Source organism: Sorex fumeus, unplaced genomic scaffold, assembly GCF_029834395.1.
Source record: "Sorex fumeus unplaced genomic scaffold, SorFum_2.1 ptg000128l, whole genome shotgun sequence".
In the NCBI taxonomy this organism is placed as follows: domain Eukaryota; kingdom Metazoa; phylum Chordata; class Mammalia; order Eulipotyphla; family Soricidae; genus Sorex; species Sorex fumeus.
The window spans coordinates 59,743,387-59,768,933 of NW_026606185.1; the positions used below are offsets into that span (position 1 = coordinate 59,743,387).

Sequence of the window (25,547 nt, forward strand, 5' to 3'; positions counted from 1 at the left end):
CTCCTGTTGTTCATCCATTTGCTCGAGCAGGCATCGGTAACGTCTCCATTGTGAGACTTGTTGCTGTTTTTGGCATATCGCATAAGCCATGGGGAGCTTGCTCGGCTCTGTCATGCAGGCGGGATACTCTGGGTAGCTTGCCGGGCTCTCCGAGAGGGACGGAGGAATCAAACCCAGGTCAGCCACGTGCAAGGCAAATGCCCTACCCGCTGTGCTATCGCCAGACCCCTCCCAAAAGCCAGTGGGTAGTATGCAAAAATGTGGGACTCGTGGCTTTAAGAAACTCGTCGAAGCCAAACGGGGACAATTGTGCTGGATCAGAGTAAATGTCACGAAGGGATTTTTTTTTTTCCATCAGGCAGATAATTGCATCCTGGGGTTCTTCATTAGCTATTGGACCATGATTCTTAATAAAATCACTTTATGAAGAAATGATTTCTTCTCTTCGCCACAGAGTCTGTGCCAGTGTGTGGCTAATGGCCCAGTCCAGCTGGGTTTTAATTTAAAAGAACAAATTTTTGCCTGAAATGGTCGTGAATCCTGCTTTGGAAGACAGAGATGAGGTTAGTGGTGGCGCCTGAGTCAGTCACTGTGCTTCCTTGTCTCCGAGAGGCCCAGTAACATTAACAATTCAGGCCGTGCATGGCCAAGCTCCTCTTCACAACATCCGTGCACGGTGGTGGCCGTGTAATGATCAACTGCTTTTTATTTATGCTGTTGCTTAAAGTCTTAATTAACGTCGCCTTTGCAAAACATCTTGCCACTTTTGACTCATCACTTCTCAGGGGTGTAATAGTGGGTTCGCCCGGTATGTTTATCTGATTACATCTTCTGTTGACTCTGAAGACGCGCATCCGATATAAGGACTCTTTTCATTGCCCTTTCGTCCCCTAGGGATGCGAATGCCCATTTTACATCTGTCTCTGTGACCTTTGCCGACCTCTTTCTTTAGCATCTGAGAAACCTGATCCAGAATGGATGGTATGCAAACACAGCCCATCATTTTTTTGCCCCTGCTTGCAGCTTTACCCCACTATAAACCACGGGATTCCCTTTCGCCACCTTACGGGTTAAATCAAGGTTTTCCTAATCAATAGGAAAGAGTCTTTTTCAACACTGTGGAGCTGGGTTTGACCTTGATTGATTTGGGCAAGCTTTTATTTTCAGAATAAGTTGCCGCTGAGTGTGGAGGTGATCCCTGGCAGGGAAGGGTCCCGGTTAGGTGGGTGATTTTGCTTTAACCAGGGAGCTTGGCAGATCTGAGATGCGCAGAATCGGTGATGTGAGAACCTCCCAGCAATGAGTTGGGATTTCTGGCCCACCAGGTACTTGTTTGACATTTGGGGGTGGGAGTTTCTTCGGGGGTGCTCAATTGTTGGGGATTGTGTGTCCTGACAGCCCCGTGCTTTGGCCACCAGCTTAGGCGTGGAAGCCACCAGGACCACTAGCCACTCACCCCTCCGAGGCCCGCCCTTGGCGCTGAGCTGGCCCCAATATGCGTGTGCCTTAGATTCTCTTCTTGGTACACATGATCAAACTTTCCAGCCAGGCTTGTGTTTCTCTTTTTAGTCTTTGAGATTATGAGGAAAAGGATGGAAAAATGTCCCATTGTCCTATTCATCTTGAAGGTAGACATTATTACCTGCAGTTAAAGCAGCGCTGTACGAAAACATTATCTTGGATTCCCATGTCCTCAGTGTTTTATTTACCACCTATTATCTTTGACTCGGTCACCCCCCCAACACACACACACACACACACACACACACACACACACCTGTGTGCATTAAAACAGCAATAGTCAAGCTTTCAAGCAAGGGGATGACCAAGGGAGCTTTATTTATTTAAATTTTTTGCTTTTTGAGTCACACCCGGCGATGCACAGGGGTTACTACTGGCTCATGCACTTAGGAATTATTCCTGGCGGTGCTCAGGGGACCATATGGGATGCTGGGAATTAAACCCGGGTCAGCCGCATGCAAGGCAAACACCCTACCTGCTGTGCTATCACTCCAGCTCTAGGAGCTTTATTTTTAAAAGACACCATAGTTCATCTAGAGTTTAAATGCATAAGTGTTTAAAATATCTCCATGTAAATTAAATTGCACCATAGCACTGTCCTCCTGTTGTTCATCGATTTGCTCGAGTGCACACCAGTAACATCTCCATTGTGAGACTTGTTACTGTTTTTGGCATATTGAATACGCCAGGGGGAGCTTGCCAGGCTCTGCCATGCGGGCGAGAGACTCTCCGTAGCTTGCCGGGCTCTCCAAGAGGAATGGAGGAATCGAACCCGGTTGGCCGCATGCAAGGCAAACGCCCTATGTGCCGTGCTAAAAGAAAAACATGTTTTTAAAAGATAAAATAATAATCGTATCTCGGTTCATTGTGCGGCTTCAGAAAACACAGAGTAACCCATTTCCTGACTGCATTTTGGTCCCCACGCGTGTAGAACGTTAGGGAAAAGTGGAGCCGTGTAAGTAGAGATGTAGACGCTGCCTCCGCTCGGGGGTCCTCGGGGGTTGGGATGTGGAGAGAGGAGATTCCCGGCCGCTTCTCTGGGCTTATGTGATACCAGCTGCTCGTGGGGTATGAGACAGACAGGAAGCATTGGGCAGGATATGGGGAGGCTCCTGTGTGTGACAAGTCATTGGGAGACCGGGGGAAACCTCGTTCTCTCCACCTGTGCTTGGTGGTGGCCAGTGTAAAATTCCCCAGTGTGGGTTAGTGTGTGAGGTTGCGGCTGGCGAGATGGGCACTCCAAGGGCTGGCATGCAGGCTTTGTGTGCAGGAACCTGGCTTGGTTCCTGGCACTGTCTGGTTCCGTTGTCACCTCCAGGAATATGCCCCGTAGCTCCCCTGACCCCAGTTAAAAAAAAAAATTGTTCCAGGCTGGTTTCTGCTGGGTCCCAACCCGAGCAGCCGCCTTGGTTCATGAATCAGACACGTTCCAGACATGTTCCAAGGCTGGCCGTGTCCATTGACCACCGCAACCCATTTTCACAGGCTTGACATTTAAACACCTGAGTGTTCCTGGGTCAAGGAGAGAACTCGGCTGGAGCGCGTGCTGTGAGGCCCTGCCGCAGGAGGCGGGCTAGGACGCGGGTGGTCCTCTCCTCCAGGCCTCAGCTGCCCACGTGTCTCAGCGCCCAGCGAAGCCCCCCAACCCCACAAAGCTACTGGAAAGGGTGACAAGGAGCCTTTGGAAGTCAGGAAAAGCGGGTGGTGATTCTGGAATATGGAGTGATGAGAGGCAGTATGAGGCAGCAGCTGTATCCAGGAGATGGGGGATAGAGAAGGCAGATGGAAGGATCTAGAAAGTTCTTCAATGGCTATGAAAGGATCTAGAAAGTTCTTCAATGGCGGTGGAAGGGTCTAGAAAGTTCTTAAATCACAATGGAAGGATCTAGAAAGTTCTTAAACGGTGATGGAAGGATCTAGAAAGTTCTTAAACTGTGGTTACAGAAATGAAAGGATCTAGAAACCTCCTAAACAGTGATGGAGAACTCTAGAAATTTCTTAAATCGCAATGGAAGGATCTAGAAAGTTCTTAAACAGTGACAGAAGGATCTAGAAAGTTCTTATGCCTGTGGAAGGATCTAGAAAATTCTTAAACAGTGGTGGGAGGATCTAGAAAGTTCTTAAAACTCTGGTGGAGTGATCTAGAAAGTTGTTAAGCAGCCCATGCCCATGGCATCTGTAAAGGACCTGTCTGTGGGGGCTTTAGGGGCCAGTCTGAAACACTCTGCTTTGTGGCAGAGCACAAACCCTGGTTCCACCCTGACGCAGCATGGAACCGCTCAGTGGGCCCCCCCAGCTGCAGCACTGTTGGAAGTGTTCCCGTGCACCCCAAGGCAGAGAGTTGCGGGTGGGGGGGCACTAGAGGACACGCATCAGTTCAGGGACACACAGGGAGGGCTGGGCCTAGGGTTCCCTTTCCAGGAGTCTCTGGGTTCTCCCCGAGTCCAGCTGGAGGCTGCCCAGTGAGCTAGGATGGGGGTCCCAGGCTGCAGGCCGGCTATCCCCCGGGCTCGGGGCACCGTGCAGTGCGGGGAGCAGACTTAGATGTCCTTGATGCGGTGCCTGTGCTCATCCATGGAGCTGCCTTGCGGATTGTACCCTGAATCAGATTCTCAGAGTCTCGGTGAACACACGTCCTTCCCTGAGGGGTGACGGTCACGCGCAAAGGACTTCTCCATCCACATTGTCACAGACATAAGCCACAGCCAGTTCTTCAGCACAGGAGGGGTTTTTGTTTTGTTTTATTTTAGTTTGGTTTGTTTTGTTGAATGACCGTGAGATGGAGCATTACAAATTCATTCATGATTGGGTTTCAGTCACACAGATTTCCGACACCGATCCCTCCACCAGTGCAGCTCCCAGCCCCAGTGTCCCCAAGCATGGGAGGTCTTGAGCAGCCATACAGCCCTGAGGCTCGGTAAGGGACAGTGATGTCAGCCTGTGCCCCAGACCCTGCAGGAGGGGACAGACCAGGGGCTTCTTCTTGCCCCGATTGTCAGCTTGCCGCCACTTATCGTAGGCGGGTGTCAGCCAGCACCCTGGGGAGAGCTGAAGGCTTCTCTTACAAATGGGAGAAGAAAGGAGGCAGGTGTGGGGGTGCAGAGTGGGGGTTGCACCCCCCGGGCAGTGTCACCCATCATGCCCCTCCCGGATCTTGGCTCCCACCTTCTCCTGGTTGCTCGTGGGGGCCTATTTCTACATCATCCCAGCAGGCTCGGGGCTCAGGACTTGGCGCACATCACCCAGAGAGGAAGTTCCCCAACACCATCGGGGCTTCTGCCCGGGAGGAGCCCATCTTGTGAACCCCCTGCCCCTGGAGAACCCAACCCTCTCGCATCTCGCCTCAGTACCCTCCTCACACTCCTGCTTCTCCGGCGGTCAGGAGAACTATCCAGAATGCAGTCCTTGCTAGCAGCTTCCGGCTCTTATGAGGACTTTTTCGTTTGTGTGTTCAGGGCCGACTCTCAGCTTAGTGCTCCGGGGTCGTGTGGCACTGGTGATGGCACCAGGGCCTCCAGGCCTGCGCTCTTGGCCTGCTGGAACGACAGCTGGAAGCTGTGTGTGTTTCTCAGAGTCTGTACCTGCATCTGGTCGGGTGCTGGGTGTTGGCCCCTGACAGGTGGGTACAGAGAAGTGCCTGGGCTTGGTGGCTGCTCCCTAACTTTCCATAACATGCCCGTGGTCGTCAGACCAGAGAGCCAGGTGGGAGGGGGAAATGGGTTTTGCAGAAGCCCCGCCCCAGAAGCTGGGGCCCACCATGGTGCCAGGTGGGGGTGTGGGTGGCCAGACTCCAGCTCCATGTCACCCCAAGCCCCCGACCCCAGACCTGCAGTTGACCCGCCAGTGCTGCCGTCAAGCCTGGGGGGGGGGGGGGGCAGAAGCAGGCGCCTGTCCTTTTGTCTGCAACGACAAAGCCGCCCTAGGGTCCCGTGGGGGAGACAGCAGCACCTGAACTCGCTGCATCTTGACGTTCAGACAGTGAACTGAGGAAGAGCCCATGACATTTCGTCTGAAAGCGTCTGTAGAAGCGTCTCGAGCTCGTTGTTGTCTAGGGAATTCAGACCGAGCTGAAAATAGGGCCTGTCCCCACTGCGACTGCGGGTGCCGCGTGGGGGCCCACGTGCACTGCAAGGAGGGCCCAGAGAACCGTCTGCTCCTGTTGGAACTGTGCTGCTTGCTGTGGTATGTGAGAGAACATTCTCGCCACAGTGTCTTGGCTTTAAAATTCCTTTCTCTGGGGCTGGAGTGATACCACAGCGGGTAGGGTGTTTGCCTTGCACGTGGCTGACCCAGGTTCGATTCCCAGCACCCCATATGGTCCCCTGAGCACCGCCAGGAGTAATTCCTGAGTGCAAAGCCAGGAGTAACCCCTGAGCATCGCAGGGTGTGACCCAAAAAGCAAAAAAAAAAAAAAATTCCTTTCTCTGGCATAGGCACTAGTGCCTATATTTCCTTGTCTCTGGGAATCTGTTCTTTGGAGTCATGACCTAATCATTCCTAGGAGAAGATGCCCAGGAAATGGTGGGAGGTTGGCCAGGGCTTAGGGCATTTACCTTGCATGCGGCCACCTCTAGTTTGAGCCCCTGTACCACAGGGCCTCTCCCAGGTACCATCCGCAGGAACAGCCGAGCACTGAGTTGGCAGTAGCCCCCAAGCACCACAGGATGTGGCCCAAGCACACTTCTCACCCCTTTAAAAAAAATGCCCCCTGGAAAATGTTAGTTCTGGGTGGGTCTTGCTGTAGTGCAGAGGCTGTTCAGCTTTTGATGGTGACAGCTAAAAAGAACTTGCTGTGGTTGCTATAGCAACTGTGGAGACTTAATACCACATGGTAGCCTTCCGTGTGGCTCTGTGGTTCTCCGTGTGATAGTGTGGCCCTTTGCATGGCTCTGTGGCTCCCTGTGTGGTGGCACCATCGCCCTCCCCGTGGCCTTCCCCATGCTCTAGGGCTCTCCACGTGCTCCCATGCATCTTCCCCGTGGCTCTGTGACCCTCCCGATGGCTCTGTGGTCCTTAGGGGCAGATTCCAGTCTTCTGGGAAGGTTGAGTTTGATCCATTTACAGCCCAAGCGTCTCCCCAGCACGTCTGCCTGGGCCTCGGGGACAGCGGTGGCTTTTTGTCACCTGCCAGTGCAAGCAGTGGCCATTCCTAGAGCTCAGGTGGGAGTGACCTGGTGACTGTCTTCTCCTTAGAAGGGCTGGGCCCACGTCTCCCTCCTCCTCGGCTCCCACAGGGAGGGGAGTCTGGAGATACCTTTGGGTCACGTTGGGTAGGCACGACTCCTGAGCGAGGACGCTACATCCGCCGCACCTACTGTGCTCTCCAGGGGAGGGGGGCTGACTTTTTTTTTTTTACTTTTTTGTTTTCATTTTATCACTGTGAGATATAGTTACAAAGCTTTCATGTTTGAGGTTCAGCCATATAATGATGGAACACCCATCCCTCCACCAGTGCACATTTTCCACCATCAATCTCTCCCCCTACCAACATCCCAATCCTCACCCCCCTCTATGGCGGACAATTTCCCCAATATTCTCTTTCTAATTTTGGGCATTATGTTTTTTTTGTTTGTTTTTAATTTTTATTAGTGAAACACCAGGAGGTACAGTTGTAGACTTAAAGGGTGTTGGGAGGATCCTCCCAGGATGGGAGAAGCATGCTGAAAGTAGACTATAGACCAAACATGATTGCCACTCAATGCCTCTTTTGCAAACCACAACCCAAAAGGAGAGAGAGAACAAAAGGGAATGCCCTGCCACAGGGGGGCTGACTTTTATCATCCTCATTCAGTCAAGTAAGTGGAGTCCAGGAATGGCCCTGGCCCTGTGACAGAGAGGGTCCCCTGCCTGCTGGCTCTGGGGGCACTTCCGTGATCAGCCAGGGAGCTTGTCCCTCACACATGCATGGACCCGGGCGTCTGGTCTTCCGTGTCCTCACACGCTGCTGGCAGACTTCAAGCCTCTTGCCCCTCGCGGGTTCCCAGGCCTGGAGCCATTTCAGCAGCGCTCATTCTTCTTCTGCGGTCAGAAGGCAGTTTCCACGTGGTCGAGCACCTCAGGGTCAGCCTCCAGCAGTGAAACTCAGAGCCAGCTTGGGGGTCGGGGTGTTGCTGGATCTTCCCCAGCTGCTCCTCACCCAGGTGCAGAGAAGGGTCGGTTCCAACTGGAAAAACTTCCCTGCGTTCCCGTGTCTCGGCTGTGGTACAAGCAACTGTAGGTTTTCTTCTGAGGGTCACCAGGCTGTGGCGTCTGACATGCAGCCACGGGGTGTGTGTGTGTGTGTGTGTGTGTGTGTGTGTGTGTGTGTGTGTGTGTGTGTCCCGCTACCCAGAAGTGGGCAGGGCTCCCTGCACTGGCCACTCTTGACTCTTGGTCCACAACTCCATCCTGGAAGCAGCGTGTTCGGGGCACTCAGCATTGGCTTATTGATCAGTCATTTGCGCTCTTCTCTTGGGACAGACTCTGGGCTTCCTGCGCGTTCTCCAGGGAGTGAGTGTGGGTGTGTCTTCACCAGGGCCAGCTGTGTTCACTGTCCTCTGCATTCCGGGCCCCACTCCCTCCTGCCCCGTTCCCCAGGGAGGCTGCTACCCTGGGCCCTGGTGGCCACCTCCCAGGTGGTGAATGAGCCTCTCAGGACCCTCTCCTCCCACCTGGGGGACTATCCCCCTTGCGCCCTGACACCCCCAGGAGAAACGTCTCTACAAACATAACACTCAGTGCTCCCCAGAACCGCTAACTCTCTGCTCTCCTCCTCACAGACACGCGACGACTTCCTGGGACAGGTGGACGTGCCCCTCAGCCATCTCCCGGTAAGGACCCCGCCCCCACCCGTGCCCCTCCCCCATTTCCGGTAAGGACCCCCCCCTCTCCCATGCCCTCAGTCATCTCCAGAGGCCCCAGCAGTGGCCTGAAAGTGGGACAGGCCAGCAGCTTAGACAGGCCTCACCGGGAGGGCCCCAGCCAGCCAGAAGGGGAAGCTCCTTGACAAGCGGGTACAGGCACACATGCATGAGGCCCGAGCATGCATACATCTCTGGCATCACCCAGTGTGGCCCTACAGACCCCCTCCCTGCAGGCCGGGCAGGGCCAGCCAGTGTCACATCAAAGGACCTGGTTGGCTGAGCATCAGGGCGTGGCCTGCAGCCCTTCCCAACCCTAGCCCTTCTTGGGAGGGCCCCCGCACCCAAAACCTCAGTCCCGGTTCTCCCAAGGTCAAGCTTTCATGGTCAGTGGGGTGGGCAGTTGCGGGCCTCATGCAACGGTGCCTTTGACGGTTAGGGTTCCTCTCTGGGCCTCAGTTTCCCCCCGTCAAATGAAGGCACAGGTGGTGCCCGGAGCCCGTAGCAGGCTGTGTTCTGCAGCTGCCCTGCTCCGTGATGCCCACTGAACAGGAGAACCAGGCCCCGGGTTTCATGTCCCAGGACACCTGGGCCCTGGGGGCGAAACGGGGAGGCAAAAACCCCTGATTTAGAAAACGGGGAGTGTGCCCCGCCGGCCTGACCTCAGCCACAGAGAGATGGGCCCCTGTGGCCACTCCGGCTCCGAAAGGCGCCAGCATGACAGTCCCTGCACTGTCACTGCTGCTCTTCTCTAAAGCTGCTGTTTCCGCGTCGGTGGGTTAGACCGAGGGTGTCTGCGGCCTCCAAACTCTGGCGGTGTTTTATGGCTAGTCTCAAGGACTGAGAGAGGCAGCTGGGAGCCCGAGGCTGCGGGAACAATGGAATGCCATGTCCGTGGCCTGGTTAGCTCTCTGCAGCTCGCAGGAATGAATCACTCACTTATACAAGTGCCCACTTGTGCCAGCCATGTGCTTGGCACCGGGGCTCAGGGAGAACAGATCCAGGCCGCTGCTCTCAAGAGCGTATGTTCTAGAAGTGATGACTGAGAAACGCACCAATGAGCAGATGGCTTTCCGAGAGCAGAAGGGATGGCCTAGAAATCAGGGACGGTGAGTTGGGGGTATAGGAGGGACCCCGCTAGCAAAGTGGACGCGGCGTGGCCACATGTGTTTAAGTTGTGTTTAATTAATTAAAGAGTCTGGGTACTTGAGACTCTGCCTCAGGGAACATTTTTTTAATTAATGAAAGCTTACACACACACACACACACACACACACACACACCACTCCACCCCACCCCCCCAGTTTCTTGATTTGGACCAACTGATTTTTTACAATGAAATAGAGACTGCTTTGGATTTTTTGGTTTGTTGTGGGCGTCTAGGTGTGGGGAGCCCACCCAGTGGTGCTTCCTCCTGGCTCAGTGCTCAGGGATCACTCCTGGTGGGGCTCAGGGGACCATATATGGTGCTGAGGGTTGAGCCCGAGCTTCCTACATGCACTTCCCACACTCCAAACCCTCTAGCCAGCTCTTGAACCCTTGTTTTGTTTTTTAAAACACTACAGTTACATTTTTTTCTAGCCCCAGCACAGGGCTTCACTGTTTTCTGAGGCCCCCGGGATGGGTCTTGGAGGACTTGGTCCTTCTGGCAACTCCAGCTGCAGGCTTCCTTCAGTGTCCATGTGAAACAGCCCTATGTGTTCTCCCGCCGACCCGCTGTGGATGTCCGGCTTCCTGGGGCCAGGCAGGCACCCAGGGACACTGGCTCCTGACGCTAAGGAATGGCCTGAGCTGGAGCCTGCCATGAGGAAGGACACTGGGCCTCCAGAACGACTGTCCTTTTGTCATTTGTCATCTCAGGCTGCCACTGGCTCCTCGAAGCAGATGTCGCTAGTGCCATCTAGTGGCTCTTAGGAGGAGCGCGCCCCAGTCTCGCAAGAAGGAACCTTTCACCAGCCTCCCCCAGTGCTGATCAGAGGTCCCCAAAGTTCCCTGGCTCCTCGCCCCCTTTTCAGAAACAAAGTCACTCTGAGCCCTCCAGAAATCCTCCTTTTCACAAACAAGCACAAAGCACACCGCCACCCGCACCCCGCTCCTCCCCGGAATGTTGAAAGCGGGTTTCTCTCTTTCCTCCAGACCGAAGACCCCACCATGGAGCGACCCTACACCTTCAAGGATTTTCTCCTCAGGCCAAGAAGGTGAGGTGCCTGGGGGGTGGGGGTTGGGGGGACGGGCCAGGGGGCTGTGGGGCTGTCAGGTCTGTGGTGCTCCGGGCCGTCTACCTTCTCAGGCCCCTGCTGGCCTCTGTTGCCTCCTTTGGAAAAGTCATGGCAGGGGCCAGAGCAGTCGCACAGCTGGTAGGGCAATGTTGCCATGCATGCATGCAGCCAGCCCACGCTCGAGCCCCACATCCCATAGGGTCCCCCGAGCACCGCCAGGAGTAATTCCTGAGCCACAGAGCCAGGAGTAGCCCCTGTGCATCACCAGGTGTAGCCCTCCCCCCCAAAAAAAAAATTAACAAATGCTAATAAGTCGTTGCAGATCTGAGCGATGGAGCCAGGTGCCCCCGCTCTGACCCTCCTTTCTCCTGTTGCAGTCACAAGTCTCGCGTGAAGGGGTTTCTGCGCTTGAAAATGGCGTACATGCCCAAAAACGGCGGCCAGGACGAGGAGAATGGCGAGCAGAGGGAAGACATGGAGGTGAGCACGAAGCGGCGGCCTGGCCCCAGCTCCACCCCACAGGGCAGGCTTGGCACAGACACACCTACGCCCACATGCACGCATGCACCCACACCCACACGCATGCATGTGCACGCACACACATGCACCCATGCACACACACATGCACCTGCAAGGCCCCGCTGTGCCGTGCCGTGCAGGGACACTGATCACGCATCCCCTGCCAGATCGCTCTCGGACCTGTGCCATCTCCCTGTTCCACCCAGGCAACCGCTGAGTCAGATCAGGCTGGTGAGGGGTAGGTGCCATTACTGTGCCATCCCCCGACCCTTTGCATCCACATCCTCCTGTCCCCTCCACGGCCACCACAAGGGGCAGCCCAGCTGACTGGGCATCCCGTCCGCGGGGGTTTTTCTCAGCCCCTCCCAGCGGGGGCTGGCCTGCACCGGGATCAGGGTGCGCCCACACACACGCTCCTGTCCGAGCTAGAGAGCAGAGGGGCAGGGATGAGGGACTGTCCTGTCTGCGGGCTGCCCCCTGCCCCGCGGCCAACTCACACGCTCACCTTTGACTCCCGCGCAGCATGGCTGGGAGGTCGTGGACTCCAATGACCCTGCGTCACAGCACCAGGAGGAGCTGCCGCCCCCGCCTCTGCCCCCGGGCTGGGAAGAAAAAGTGGACAACCTGGGGCGCACCTACTACGTCAACCACAACAATCGCAGCACGCAGTGGCACCGGCCCAGCCTGATGTGAGTCCTCGCCCAGCCCCGGGCCCGCCCTCTCTGTCTGCGCCCTGGGGTTGGCGGACTTGTATGTGGTTGTCAGGGATGCAACATCCCCACACCCTGCACCTCTGGGTCCAAGGGTGAGCCCCCTCCCCCACGGTGTCAGCATGTGATTGTGGGGTTCTCTGGGATTCTTCTGAAGCTGAAGTGCACGGGGGAGCCTACAGAGGTGCCGAGCAGACGCCCTTCTGTCCCGCTCTGCCGTTGCAGACGGGGAATTCCTCTGGCCTGGGACCTCTGAGGTCTGCTGAGCCGACAGCAGAGAGCGGGCACATCCCCGTGATTCCACACATGGACAGTGATGCCCACCCACCCCATCCAGTTTCCTGTCCAGGCTTCAATCCAAGCAAAAGCTTCCTGCAGGATAGGATGGTCAGGCGCGGTTCTCCTCCGGTCTCTGGTTTTCGTGGTCTCCTCTGATCGGGACAGCCTCTGAAAACCTTTCCCTCCCCTTTTGGGGGAGTGGGTATCTGTCTCCTCCCCTGGGTATCCTCAGAAACACAGGGGGAAGGGTTGCACACGAAGAATCAGTAATTACTGTTTATTCTAATCTCTTCCACTGCCTCGGGGTGCAGCCAACTGATTACTGTTTTGTTTCTTTGGCAATTTTTGGTCTGATGATAGCAAATACTCGTTAAACCTCCACTACTGTAAATTTAAATATAAATTGGAGCAGCTTGTTTTTAAATGGCAGTACTGAGGCACAGCCTGAAACTACCTACAACTCAAGTGTTAAAAGAAGACAAAGGAAAAGTCACTTTCTGAATCGTGAATTCCCTAGCAGCTAAGAGAGTGATCAATCAATTATATCAATTTTAGTATGCAGTTAGAGCAAGCCAGGTCATTTACATCCTAACTAGAATCTGAAAGAAGTTTCTCATTGAAAGATTTTTTTGTTGGTTTGCTTTATTTTTTTGTTTTGTTTTGTTTTGGTTTTGGGCCGCACACGAGGTACTCAGGGCTTACTCCCGGCTCTGCACTCAGGGGTCGTTACTGGTGGGTTCAGAATCCATTTGGGATGCTGGGGATTAAACCCAGGTCGGCCAAGTACAAAGCAAGAACCCTACCCATTGTGCTTTCCCACTGGCCCCGTTCCAGTGATGGTTTTTAAACTGGGGGTATTTGCAGTGGGATGGTGGGTGTGTTTGGGAACCCTGTTCTCTGAGAATCAGGCACACACTCTGCACGAGAGCAGGGAAGGTGGCTGAGCCTGTTGTGATTGTTTCTTAGACGAGGCAGAACCCAGGTGAGTTCTCAGACCCCATCAGCCTCTGTCCCAGGGCACCGTGGACACCAGCCTTCGGATCAGTGAACGCTCTGTTGGCCTGTGTCCCATAGAAACAGAAATGGGAATTGTTGGTGTTGCATTTTATTTTTTATTTTCTATTTCCCTCGTAGTGATTGCTGTAGTCCCTAAAACTGTTGCAAGCTACTTGGTTTCTCTGGCTGTGGTGATAGTGGGACTCCCTTCCCTTGATGGGTGGATCTTGGTACTAGCCCCTAAGCAGAGCACCTTTCCTGCTTCTCACCTCACTGGAAGGAACCCCTGAGCTCCCACATGTCACATGACCCCTATGGAACTGTGACCACTAGCTGCTCACAGAGGAAGACCTGCTAAAGGTCACTCCCCACAGAGTAATGTCCTCCTCCATGGAGAATCACCACAGAATAGTGCCCATTTTCACTGAGAATCACTCACGGGGTAACGTCCTCCTCCACAGAGGCTCACCAAGTCAAGTCCCCCTCCAAAGGGAATCACTGCAAAGTAATTTCCACCTTCACTGAGAATCATGCAGAGTAACATCCTTTTTCATGGAGAATTTCCCCACAGAGTAATGTCCTTCTTCACTGAGAATTACTCAAAGAGTAATGTCCTTCTTCACTGGAATTACCCACATAATAATGTTCTCCATGGAGAATTACCACAAAGTAGTGTCCATCTTCACTGAGAATCACCCACAGAATAATGTCCACCTTCACTGAGAATCATCCGCAGAGCAATGTCTCCATAGAGAATCATCCACAGAATAACGTCCTCCTTCACTGAAAATCACCCACAGAGTAAGGTCCTCCACAGAAATTCGCCTACAGAGTAATGTCCTCCACAGAGAATCACCCACAGAATAGTGTCCTCCTTCACTGAAAATCACCCACAGAGTAATGTCCTCCACAGAAAATCACCCACAGAGTAATGTCCTTCGTCACTGAGAAGTAGCTTGCAAGTTGAGGTCTGTGCTGGGGCCATTAGTGGAGGGGCACAGTCTCTCTGGCGGTGGGACTCTGTGGGAGTTCCAAGGAAAACTTTAATGGGTTTCTGTGTTTTCACACTGGAGCGATAGCACAGCGGTGGGCGTTTGCCTTGCGCGCCGCTGGCCCGGATGAGCCGGGTTCGATTCCTCCGCCCCTCTCGGAGAGCCCGGCAAGCTACCGAGAGTATCTCACCCACATGGCAAAGCTTGGCAAACTCCCTGTGATGTATTCGATATGCCAAAAACAGTAATAACAAGTCTCGCAATGGAGACGCTACTGGTGCCTGCTCGAGCAATTCGTATATTGTATAAAATTGTATAACTGGGCTCTGCCGCAGCCCATAGCAGTGTAGGACAATGTGGGGTGCTTTACTCAAGTTCAGGTTCACATGGGGTTCAGGCTAGGGTCACAGGCAGGACTGACCTGTCCAGTGTGCATCAGCAGAAGTGAGCAGCCCTTCCTTTCAGCAGACACACAGGACTTCTAGAAAGCAGGGAAGTTAGCTAAGAGAGAGGGGCCCACTCACTCTGTCCTTGAGTGGTATGAGGATATGGAATTCGTTCCCCTTTGTTTTGTTTTGTGGCACACTCGGTGCTCAGGAGCTACTCCTGACTTGGTGCTTGGGAACCCATTCCAGAGATGCTATGGAGGAAAACCTGTTGTCTTGGCAGTGATTTTATTGCATCCAGGTAACTGCTGAATAGTTGCTGAGTCACTTGGGGGTCTGCAGATCATTGATCTAACACCCTGACTCTAACTGGCCCTGAACATCTGCACTGATTTTTTTTTCCTATCTTGCTAAACTTTCCATGAGTGTCTAAGGACAAAGAAACTTGTAATACTAGGGACTGAAGAAAATGACCAAAAACACGTCTTAAATTTTTTTTCTTGCCCCCAATTAAGCCATTTTGTGTTGATTGGGCAGCTCAGAAACATCCTAAAGTATTTTCATCTTCCCCCTGAGTGCCCAGTTCAGCCCCCAGTCGGCATCAGCATCCTGCTCATTCAATTCATAATCGAACACAAACAGCCTGTGTGGATCTCATCTCCCTATTAGCCCTGCAGCCCCCTGACTGGGATTTCAGATGCCAAGGTGCGGTACTGCTTTAGGCCTGGGAATGGGCTCCGGCCCATGTTTGTTCCTAAGCAGTTGCCAGTCGCTGGTTGACTAAGGAGACTAAATACCTGCTTTTTAAAAATCAGCCCTTCTGGGATTAGGGTGATGGCATGGCAGGTCAGACGCTTGCATTGCATGCAGCCGACCAGGGTTCCATCCCCAGCGTCCCCAAGACCTCCAGGAATGATCCCTGAGTGCAGAGGCAGAAGGAAGGCTTGAGCATCGCCAGAAACATAAAACCAGCCCTCCCGGAGTTCCAGGCTCCTCCCTAAGTATCCACGTGCAGGCACGCCACAGCACAACCTCACTTTCCTCCCCACCCCTAGTCCCTTATCTGAAGTGCTGTGAGGATCAAGCTTGTGTCAGGACTCAGAGCACTCATGACTCTGTGTGCACCCAGGAAACCGTGGACGGTGTCTCATGTGACAGCTGCGTGTGCTGGTGAGACTCCAAGACGGAAAACGTTTCCACAGACGGCCAGTCACTGTGAAGCGATATGGCTCTCATCCTTCCCAGCTTCTCTCTGTTCACACCTGCAGTTACTTTCGGAAAACCACGTGCTTAAGAATTGAATGGCCTGTGGAAGCAAGGGTAGACACTGCAAGCCCCAACCAAACACACACACACACACACACACACACACACACACACACACATACACACACACCCCAGAAGATTGTATGATTCTGTGAGCATTTAAGCTTCATAGTGCAGAGCGCCCTCCACTGGGATTAGTGGGGATTACTATTATCATGTGAATTTCGTGGAAGTCGGCCTCCCTCCTCCCCCCCTTCTCTCACCATGTAATAATGTTGATGGACATGCCGAAACCATCCCTGAAGTAGATCTGAAAACACCCTCATGGGTTTGCACTGGGAGTTGTGGGTGGTTCTTATTCCCCGACCCGGCATGGCTCTATTTCAGGACAAGAAGTGAGATGTTTTCCAGCCTTCGTTGGAGAGGGCGCCTCTTTCTCAAGGGCCCTTGGCTAATGCTGTATTTCAGCAGGTCTGGGATATTGTTTCTGCATATTTTGAAACATGGGCTGTGACATCATTCTTGCTCACTATGGTGCCTTATTGAAAGATCACAAGATTTTTTTTTTCCCCTCTGAAAAATGTTTTGACATTTTAACTTCCACTCTAAAATCCTTCAAGTGCTCTTTCTCCCAAAGGGAAGATTGCCTGTAATTTTCTGCAAAACTTTCCAAGGCTGAGTGGATGGTTTCAACGCCTGACGGAGAGTTGCAGTCAGAGACACACACATCACGTTTGGTGCACAATTCCCAGTAGAGGATTTACACATGCACCAAACACACATGTGCGCGCGCGCACACACACACACACACACCCCTACTAGAAGATTGTATGATTCTGTGAGCATGTAAGCTTCATAGTGCAGAGCGCCCTCCAGTGGGTGCCTGCATGAGTGAACACGAGCATGCATACACACACACACACACACACACACACACACACACACACACGCACAGTTTGGATTCCTACCAGCATGAAACAGGCGGGAAAGCAGTGTCCAGTTGCTGAGGCCATCCAAATGCCCCAGCGCCGAGCTGTCTGTCAGATCTGATGTCCCCACGTCCTGCCTGTTTGACCTTTGCTCATGACCAGCACTGGCTGGTCTCATGACTTCAGGAGGGTCCCCAGGGCTAGCCTAGCTGGGAGTGAGTGCCCCCACCTGTCCCCTCCTGCCACCATGCGCCCTCACCTGTCCCTCTCTCCCTAGAGAGAGCAGTGGGCTAGGGTCCATCTGGAACATGTTCCCAGGGTTCAGTGCCCGCTTCTTCCTGAGATGGCCCCTATCACTGGGTCTCCGCAATCCCTGAGCTGTGCGCCTCTGGCCTGTGCATGTCCAACCTGCAGGGACATCTGCCTGGCAGTGACACTCCGCGGTCTGTGCTGGAACGTCACATGGGTGTTTGGATTGTACACACCTTGCTTCAGTCGGACAAAGATTTATTTGAAAGTTTACTAGTTCCCTGCAACATGAACCATGACCAGCAGCGGAAATTCCCTGTCCTACATGGCACTGGCCCACACTAGTTAGACAAAACCTGGAGCCAGGGCTCAGTGGGGTCGGGCACATGCCTGGCACACGTGAGGCCCCAAGTTCATCCCCGGTAACCCCTCGCCCCCCCAAAAAAAAATTTAGATATGAACGTAAAAGATTTGTACGTTATGACATATGTTCCTGAAAAGGAGGTCAGAATCCTCAGTGATGCCTTTCAGGGCTGTTTATTTCACTGAAATGGAACCAAGGGAAGGAGAGGAGAGGCTCAAGTACTTTGTGATGGGTCATGGGTGTCGGTGTGGGGAGGCTGTGTAGGTTTATTGACTTGAGAAGGGGGATGGGCCGTGCCTGGCAGGCTCTGGACTTAGCCCTGACTATGCTCAGGGGTCACTCCTGGTGTTATTTGGGAGAGCCTGTGCCATGTTGGGGGTCAGGCCAGAGCCAGCCGGGCATGAAGCAGGCTCCTTAACTGCAGCCCTGAGTGCAGTTTTGTTGTTGGCCGAGCCGGGCATCATCAAATCCAGGGCCTGGTGCTTCCAGGGCAGGCGCTCCACCTCCTGGCTCCCTGCAGATCACAGCCCGAGTGTTGCATGGTTTTGTCACAGGGCCACTGACGGCCTGTCCTGCCTTCCCCCGTCCCTCGCAGGGATGCGTCAGCCGAGTCGGAGAGCAACATCCGGCAGATCAACCAGGAGGCCGCACACCGGCGCTTCCGCTCCCGCAGACACATCAGCGAGGACCTGGAGCCCGAGCCGGGCGAGGGCGGAGATGGCCCCGAGGTAGGAGGGCACAGCCCAGCTCTGCAGTGCCCCCTGCAGGCCCCAGCACTGTCTGCATGGTGGGGACCCAGAGGGAGCATAGAAGGTGCTGCACAATCTTGTCTGAAGGGTGTGTGGATCCCTGTCACAGCCATCTCAGGTGCTTCCATGCTAACATTCATCTCCCAGGGTCTGCACTGAGCACACAGTGGCCTGGTTACTGTTCCTGGGCAGTTTGAGGCCTGTGACTTGGTTGGGTGCAGATAAAATTCTTTGAAAGTTTTTCCTCTAATGGGGAGGAACGGGGGGACAGCACCTGGTTAGGTGCTCCAGGTCACTCTCACCAGAGATGGGGTCCGACCTGGGCAAGTGTGCAAGCATGCAGGTAGCCCGTTGAGTTTTCTCTTTCCAGCCTTTAGAGACACGTTCTAGCTCTGGGGCGTTTTATCCAAAACGCACCAAATGAGATTTTTGGTTTTTTTGGTTTTTTTGCTTTGGGGGTCACACCCAGCGATGCACAGGGGTTACTCCTGGCTCGTGCACTCAGGAATTGCTCCTGGCAGTGCTCGGGAGACCATATGGGATGCTGAGAATTGAACCTGGGTCAGCTACATGCAAGGCAAACACCCTACCCACTGTGCTATTGCTCCAGCCCGCCAAATGAATTTTTATTACCCAGAACACATCCATCTGAATGAGCAGACATGGTGATTTAATTCCCCTTTCGTATGGGGGTAAATGCTTGGGGGCACGTTGTGATGGGACAGCAGGCTAACCACTGCCCTTACCTGCCGGTGACTGGCTTGAAGCCTTCAGGAAGCACAGGAGGGCCCAGTGATGCCCGCTGGGAAAGCCCAACGCATCGTCCCTCATAGACTCGCTCAAAGCTGCTTGTGTCTAGCGTCTCATTATAGCTCCCAGCAGCTCTGCTTCTCCCTGTGATTCCTCAGCCGTCCAGGGTTAAGGCTGATTCCCTCCCTGCTCACCAGAGTGGCCTTCAGTGACCGCTCAGAGGACTCTTGTCACCCAGCATTCCAAAACGCACAGCCCCTGGAACCTGCCCTTCTTGGCTCCAAGGCTGGGCCCTGCCATTTCCCAGAGATCCATTAGCCTTGGGCAGATGACGCTCCGTGCCTCGGTTTCCTCATCTGTTAATTAGGGGGACTCACTCCATCTCGGGGTGCTCGTCCTGGCTGGCCTCCTGGGTAGCTGGTAAACACTCATTAGAGTTGTTGTCCTGGCGATGCATGTGTGTGCGTGTGTGTGTGTGTGTCTATGTGTGTCTGTGTGTGTCTGTGTGTGTGTGTGTTGGGAGGGAGAGGGAGGACCCCTGCTTCTCAGCACCTGTGTCAGCTTCTCGCTCTGTGGTAGCCTTGGGAGACCATCTCAGAGGAAGTGAATCTCAGCGGAGACGCCCTCAGCCTGGCGCTGCCCCCTCCTCCGTCATCCCCCATCTCTCGGACGAGCCCCCAGGAGCTGTCTGACGAGCTGAGCCGAAGGCTGCAGATCACCCCCGACTCCAACGGGGAGCAGTTCGGCTCTTTGATCGTAAGTCCCGGGCCCCGCTCCTACGAGAAACCGCGCTCATTCCGCCTCTCCTGTTTGCTGGGGGAGGAGCTAAGGCCAGGGGCTGCCAGCCCCCGTCCCCCCAGATCACTCCCGTAGGTGCCAAAGTTCTTCCTTCCTGGGGGAAAGCAGGTCTGGGCACAAGTCGGACCCAACCCCGAGAGCCTTTCCTGGTCGGCACCAAGGAAAGGCGACCCAAGGGAGGAGCGAGCCGAGAGGGCCTCGTCCCCACCAGCTGTGACCTTGGAGTGTTTCTCTGTCCAGCCAGATGCTCTGGTACCCTCATGCCACAGGGGCTGCCCCGGGTCTTCCAGAATCCCCGGTTTACATTCCCTGAGCAGCCGAAGTGGCCTGTTTGAGGCATACTTGGAACAAGGAGCAGGAAACGTCTCCTGATTTCATCCCAGTACAAATCCTCTCGAGAAGTTGTGATCCCAGGATGCGGCTGACATTTGAACTTGGGTTCTCAGCCTCTGGGACAACTCTTTCCAGAAACTTCCACTTGGGGGCCAAGGGCACATGGCAGGGGGCCGGGGGTTGCTGATACCGTGATGAGAAGCAGCGGAATCCCTGGGGAGAGGTCACGTTTGTCCTCGTGCTGCAGTCAGCGTCCACAGGAGGCTGAGAGCACACCGCCTCGTTGTTTCTTCAGCAATCGACACAAATGCACACACGTGCACACATACACACGTTGCACACGCATGCACAGTGCACACGCACACACTCTCACATACACACACGCATGTGCACTTATGCACGCACGCACACATACATGCACACATGTGCACATATACACATGTGCACACACATGCATACACGTGTGCACACGCTTGCACATAAACTCACATGCACGTGCATGCACACACACTCATGCGCACATACACACACGCAGGTGCGCATATACACAAGCCCACGCAGGGTGCTGGGGAGGCCTCGCGGGGCCACGTGTGGACGCGTGTTGCTGACGTCTGTCCCTCCTCTCCCCGCAGCAGAGAGAGCCCTCGTCCAGGCTGAGGTCCTGCAGCGTCACGGAGGCCGTCGCCGAGCAGGCGCACCTGCCGCCGGTAACCCCGCTCCCTCCCGGCCTCGCTGCCTCTCTCCCCTTCCTGTCTTTGGTCGGGGCTCCTGGGGAAGAGTTCTTCCTGTGCCAGTCCCTCGGCCCTGGCCGCTGCCCAGTCAGAGCTGCCGGCCCCAGAGTGTCCACAGTGTCTCTGAACAGCCTTCGTTTCCCGCCTTAATGACCACCCATCTCGAAAGACTCCCCCCAAATGGCCTCAACAGGGCTGGGGGTGCTGCTCAGATGCCTGACGTGGGCCAGGCCTAAGCTCCGTCTCCCACACCCATGTGGCCCCTAAGTTTTATTTACGTGACATTGGGACTGGGGATGCGGCCCTTGCCTTGGCTTGCCTTGGCAAGAATTTATTTGCCTTGGCTCATATGAGACCCTGGGTTCCACCCCAGCCACTGCAAAAAAAAAGTAAATTAAAAAGTAAACCCCCCCTCAACCCCACCCCCCACTTTTCTCTAATTTACACCCAAAGGCTGTGCCCCCAGGCCTGATTCTTCGAACCGGCCGCATCCCTTTAACAGGAAGAACTCTTCTGGGTTGGCAGCAAGTGATCTTTCTATTACTAATGGCCTAAACTCTTAACCCCACGAATGCTCTGCGCTACTTCTGGTGAGGGCAGCTCTGTGGTTTCCACGACTAGCGGCTAAGCGGAACACCAAGGGGTGCTGTGTAGTATCGGGAAGACAAGCAAAATGAGTGTCCAGGTCGGAGTGCAGACCAGGGTGCCCTGGGGACGGGTCAGACCGAGGATGTGATTGTCCCGTGTCTTCTCGCGTGGCCTTAGCATGTTCGTCTTGGTGTTTGACCGGGGCCTTTCTGCCTTCATTTCTGCAAACCCGTGATCATGTTTAGGGTGGATGAGGTGGGAGGGTACAGTGGGGGTTCATCTGCATTTTTACCATCATTGGGTCCTCCCTGTTTGGAAGCCATTTGTCGCTAGGTTTCAGCTCATCTCCTAAATGAATGAGAAAACGAGTCCGTGCATCGGGGGACATACTAGCTTCAGTTGTGGCTTTCCTGGCTAAGAAAGTTGACAAAAGCGTTCTCTCTGGGATAACCTCAGTTCCGGTCTCCCCAAAATCAGCTATGCTGAACCAGGGACATACACCTCCCCTAGTGATTAAGGGTCTCCTTACTAATTATTGACCAGCTTTGTTTTTTTTTTTTAATTTCCTTTTCAAAATCAATATCTTCTCCTTTTTTTCTCTTTTTTCTTTCTTTTTTTTTTTTTTTTTGACTAATGAACTCACTTTCCTGCTGATTTCTCCCTCCTCATATTCCATGAACTGTCAACTCCTTGAGCCCAAGCGGCCCCTTGAAACAGTTTTTATTTGGGGGCCACACCCAACAGTCTTCCCTGGCTCTGCGCTCCTGGTGGTTCTCCAGGGAACCATCTGGGGTCCCAGGGATCAAACCCCAGGTCTGCCATGTCCAGGCAAGCGCGCTACCCATTATGCTATCCTTTCCAGCCCTCTGGCTGGAACTTTGAGTTCCGTGGCTCTCAGACTTCATGGCTGCTGACTTCACAGCAGGACACAGAACCACAGCCTTTGCCAGAGGGTCTGCGCCTCACGCTGCTGCATTGCGCATTCACTGCCCACTGACTCTGGGCTGCGAGCTGACCCTTTCTGGTGGCCAGCAGCTCTATGCTTGTGTCTTTTCTGGCCACGGTGATGGTGCTGCTTCTCGGGTACAGGCCAGGTGCCCCTACCTCGCTGCCGCTGCCCAGTTCCCCATGAAGCAGTGGGTGCCCCCCCCCCCCACCAAGAGCGTTTCACTGATGTCCGTTGTCCTTTAACAGCCCAGCGCCCCTGCTAGGAGAGCACGGTCATCCACTGTCACGGGCGGTGAGGAGCCAACGGTAATGATGCCCTTGCTGGAGCCAGTAGGCAGAGCCGTGGGTGGGTTGTTACAGGGTGTACTGTGCCAGTTTACCTGTCTTTCCTTTGGGAAGACTTCAGAGAGATCAGCTCAGGGGTGGTCTAGAGCTGCACATGCTGTTGAATTTTTGTTCTGTTTTTGGCTTTTGTGTTTTTGCTGTTGAGGGTAAGTAAGCCACACCTGGTGGTGTTCGAAGCTTACTCCTGGCTCTATGCAAGAGATCACTCCCAGCAGTGCTCAGGGCTTACTCCTGGCTCTGTGCTCAGAGATCACTCCTGGCAGTGCTCATGGCTTACTCCTGGCTCTGTGCTCAGGAATCACTCCCAGCAGTGCTCAGGGCTTACTCCTGGCTCTCCGGCGATGCTCAGGGTTCACTCCTGGTAGGGTTTGAAAAACTATATGTGGTTCCAGGTACTGAATCAGGGCTGTGTGCATGCAAGGCAAGCTCCTGAACCACTGCCCGTTTCTCTCCAGCCCAGTGCTGCTCATTTTAAACCTGGCGAGTATTTGTTACTCTCAAATGGAACTATTTTTCGGGTCACTCTCATTTAGTGGAAACGCAGCCCCAAGTGGGCTGAGCTTATTGCACTGGACCACGTAGAAGGTATTTCTGCCTTTCCAGGGCTGGCCACAGACCAGCTTCTGCTGTGTATGAGAGAGGGGCAGCTTCCTGGCCCGGGGGCTGCCCAGAGAGACCCCAAGGAGCCACATGTCCTTGTGCTCGGCCATCCCCACCCCGGGCACTTCCTGCCCCACCTTCCAGATAGAGCTGGGCATGGGGCTCAGTGCTGGGCATTGGCTCTGTCCACTGGCTTCATCGTCCCAGGCAGTGCTGTGGGAGCAGGAACCCCAAGACCTTGATCTGCTCCAAGCACTCAGCAGGCCCGGGAGTGAAGATGTTCCCATAGAATTGGGGGCAGCGGGTGAGAGTGAGGAAGATGAAGATGAAGACGTTTCAAAGGTCTTGGAGAAAGACCTCTCTAGGCCCACTCCATTATTCTTTATTACCGTTCAGTGTTTTGAATGATTTCTAGTGTTCGTGCTTATCGGTAACTCGAGTTTACTGTGAATTTCCCGAACCTTCAGTTTGGTGTGGGTTTTGTCTTCTGAACACTTTTCCCGGTTGGCGCTTCTCTGTGTTCTCTGTCACCTGAGCTTGTTGAAGTTCCCTCTCGGTGTAGTCTACCATCGCTGGCTTCAACACGATGCCCTCGAGCACGAGAAACAGCAGGTGTGGTTGGACACTCAAGCTCACACCGGCCCTGGAGCCTCACCTTGGCTGTGGACAGGGTTGGGCCCAGAGCAAGAAACTAAACTACTGGGATTTGCACAAAAGTCCCGGGTCGGGAGCATCGGACACAGCCCTCTTTAGAATCCAAGGAGTTCCAAGTGACAGGGTATCCCCTGGCCGGCACCCCGGCACGTTCTGTCAGAGCTGGGCTCCCTGCTGATGCAGAATAGCCACTCCTGAGGGGGCCATGACAGCATCAGTGCTTGGAGACCCTCTTGGCAGTGTGTGCGTTCCCGCACCCCAGAACATGCAGTCAGAGTCAGAGCATTGTGGGGGGATGTGAGTGCTGGGGCAAGTGGGAGAGCTCCCAGGAGTGAGCACCGCAGGACCCGCCCACAGCCCTGCCCTCCCCTTGGGGAACTAACGACCAGAGGAGGTCGCTGACTGAGGGCCGGGTGTGTAAGGAGTAGGTTTCGGTGCTTCCAAAGTGCTTCCCAGTTCTCGTGCCCCCCGCTCCCGGCCCTCTCAGGTGCCCCTCCCGTATGAACACCCTTGCAGACCTTTCTAGAACACCCTGCCCTCCCTCCCCGAGGCCCCCGTCATCCCTGTCCTCCTCTGGACCCAGTCCATCCCTCCGTGTCAGCCTCACACCCCGTGTGCACTCCACACAGCCCTCGCTTTCACCCGGGCTCCCCCCCACGCACTCACGACGCGTGTCCACACACCAGCCCGAGAGAACATGAGGCCTCACATGGACTCCACATGCGTGTATCTCACACACAAACAGCCGCTGGGACTTCTCACAGACCTGCCACGGTAAACACGTGTCGCACACTTCCACATGAGAAAGTGGCCCTCAGACACGTCTGGGTGTGTGCAGACTCGCGGGCACAGTGCAGAAGAGTCTCGGATCCCAGCCTCGTTGCCACCTGACTTCCCTGGGGCCCGTGGGCGCCAGTCACCAGTCACACTCGGTGACACGTGTGCACCAATTGGCAGACATCCTCATCACTGAGAAACACAGATCCCCCCTGCCCACCCCCTTCCCCCCCCCCGTTAACCCGCTCAGTGGGGCCCTGTGCACAGTGTAGGGAGAGCCCCAAGTTTCTCCTGAGGCCTTTGCCACATCTTGGTGATACAGAGGTATCACTAGGGCGCATCTGGCCTCCACCAAGGTGGCAGCGAGTTCGGGGAACCCCAAGCGCCAGCGCTTCACACTCCATTCGCTTTGGGAGCATGTTAGTGGTTGTGCAGAGCGAGTATCGTTCCGTTCTTGTCCGCATGTGTAAATGCGGCCACACAGTGGTGGCAGCTCGGGAGCCGTGTGGCAGTGTGCAGTGAAGGCGGGGGAACGGGGGCTCCCAACAGGCAACCTGCTCATGTGGAGGGCCTGTACCTGCCGACCATGTTGCTGACAGTGGCACAGAATGCACACTGGGATGCATGCGTGCACACACACACACACACACACACATGCAGACGCATACCGACACACAGACACACAGATGTAGACACAAACATGCATGCAGACACCTGCAAATGTGCAGATACAGACTGACATGCAATGCAGACAGACAGACAGACAGACGCATGCACACGCACGCACACTGACAGACACTTCCACATATGGGTGGAGAGGGCTCCTGACTCCAAGACTGGGCCCCACCTCATCTGGTTGGAAACCGAGTCGTGCCCCTCCCCTGACTCCGGGGGCCAGGGCATCTCTCACAGAGCAGAGTATGGGTGGTTCTCCATGGATAATGGCACACCCTACCCAGAACCACCACTCTGATTATCCACGTAGATGGGGCTACCTGCAGGCTC

At 54.6% G+C, this 25,547-nt stretch overlaps 1 protein-coding gene across 3 annotated transcripts in view; it reads left to right on the forward strand.

The window, feature by feature from the left end:
• Window positions 1–25,547, forward strand: part of NEDD4L (NEDD4 like E3 ubiquitin protein ligase) — a 267,112-nt gene that overhangs the window by 203,324 nt on the left and 38,241 nt on the right. For 2 of the 3 annotated variants that reach the window (XM_056138057.1, XM_056138059.1), the window contains 7 exons: window positions 8,280–8,330; window positions 10,497–10,558; window positions 10,957–11,059; window positions 11,621–11,787; window positions 17,865–17,997; window positions 19,348–19,524; window positions 20,532–20,606. In XM_056138057.1, the coding sequence (XP_055994032.1) occupies window positions 8,280–8,330; window positions 10,497–10,558; window positions 10,957–11,059; window positions 11,621–11,787; window positions 17,865–17,997; window positions 19,348–19,524; window positions 20,532–20,606 (768 nt within the window). The remainder of the gene's footprint in view (window positions 1–8,279; window positions 8,331–10,496; window positions 10,559–10,956; window positions 11,060–11,620; window positions 11,788–17,864; window positions 17,998–19,347; window positions 19,525–20,531; window positions 20,607–25,547) is intronic. The other variant, XM_056138058.1, reaches the window with a different exon arrangement.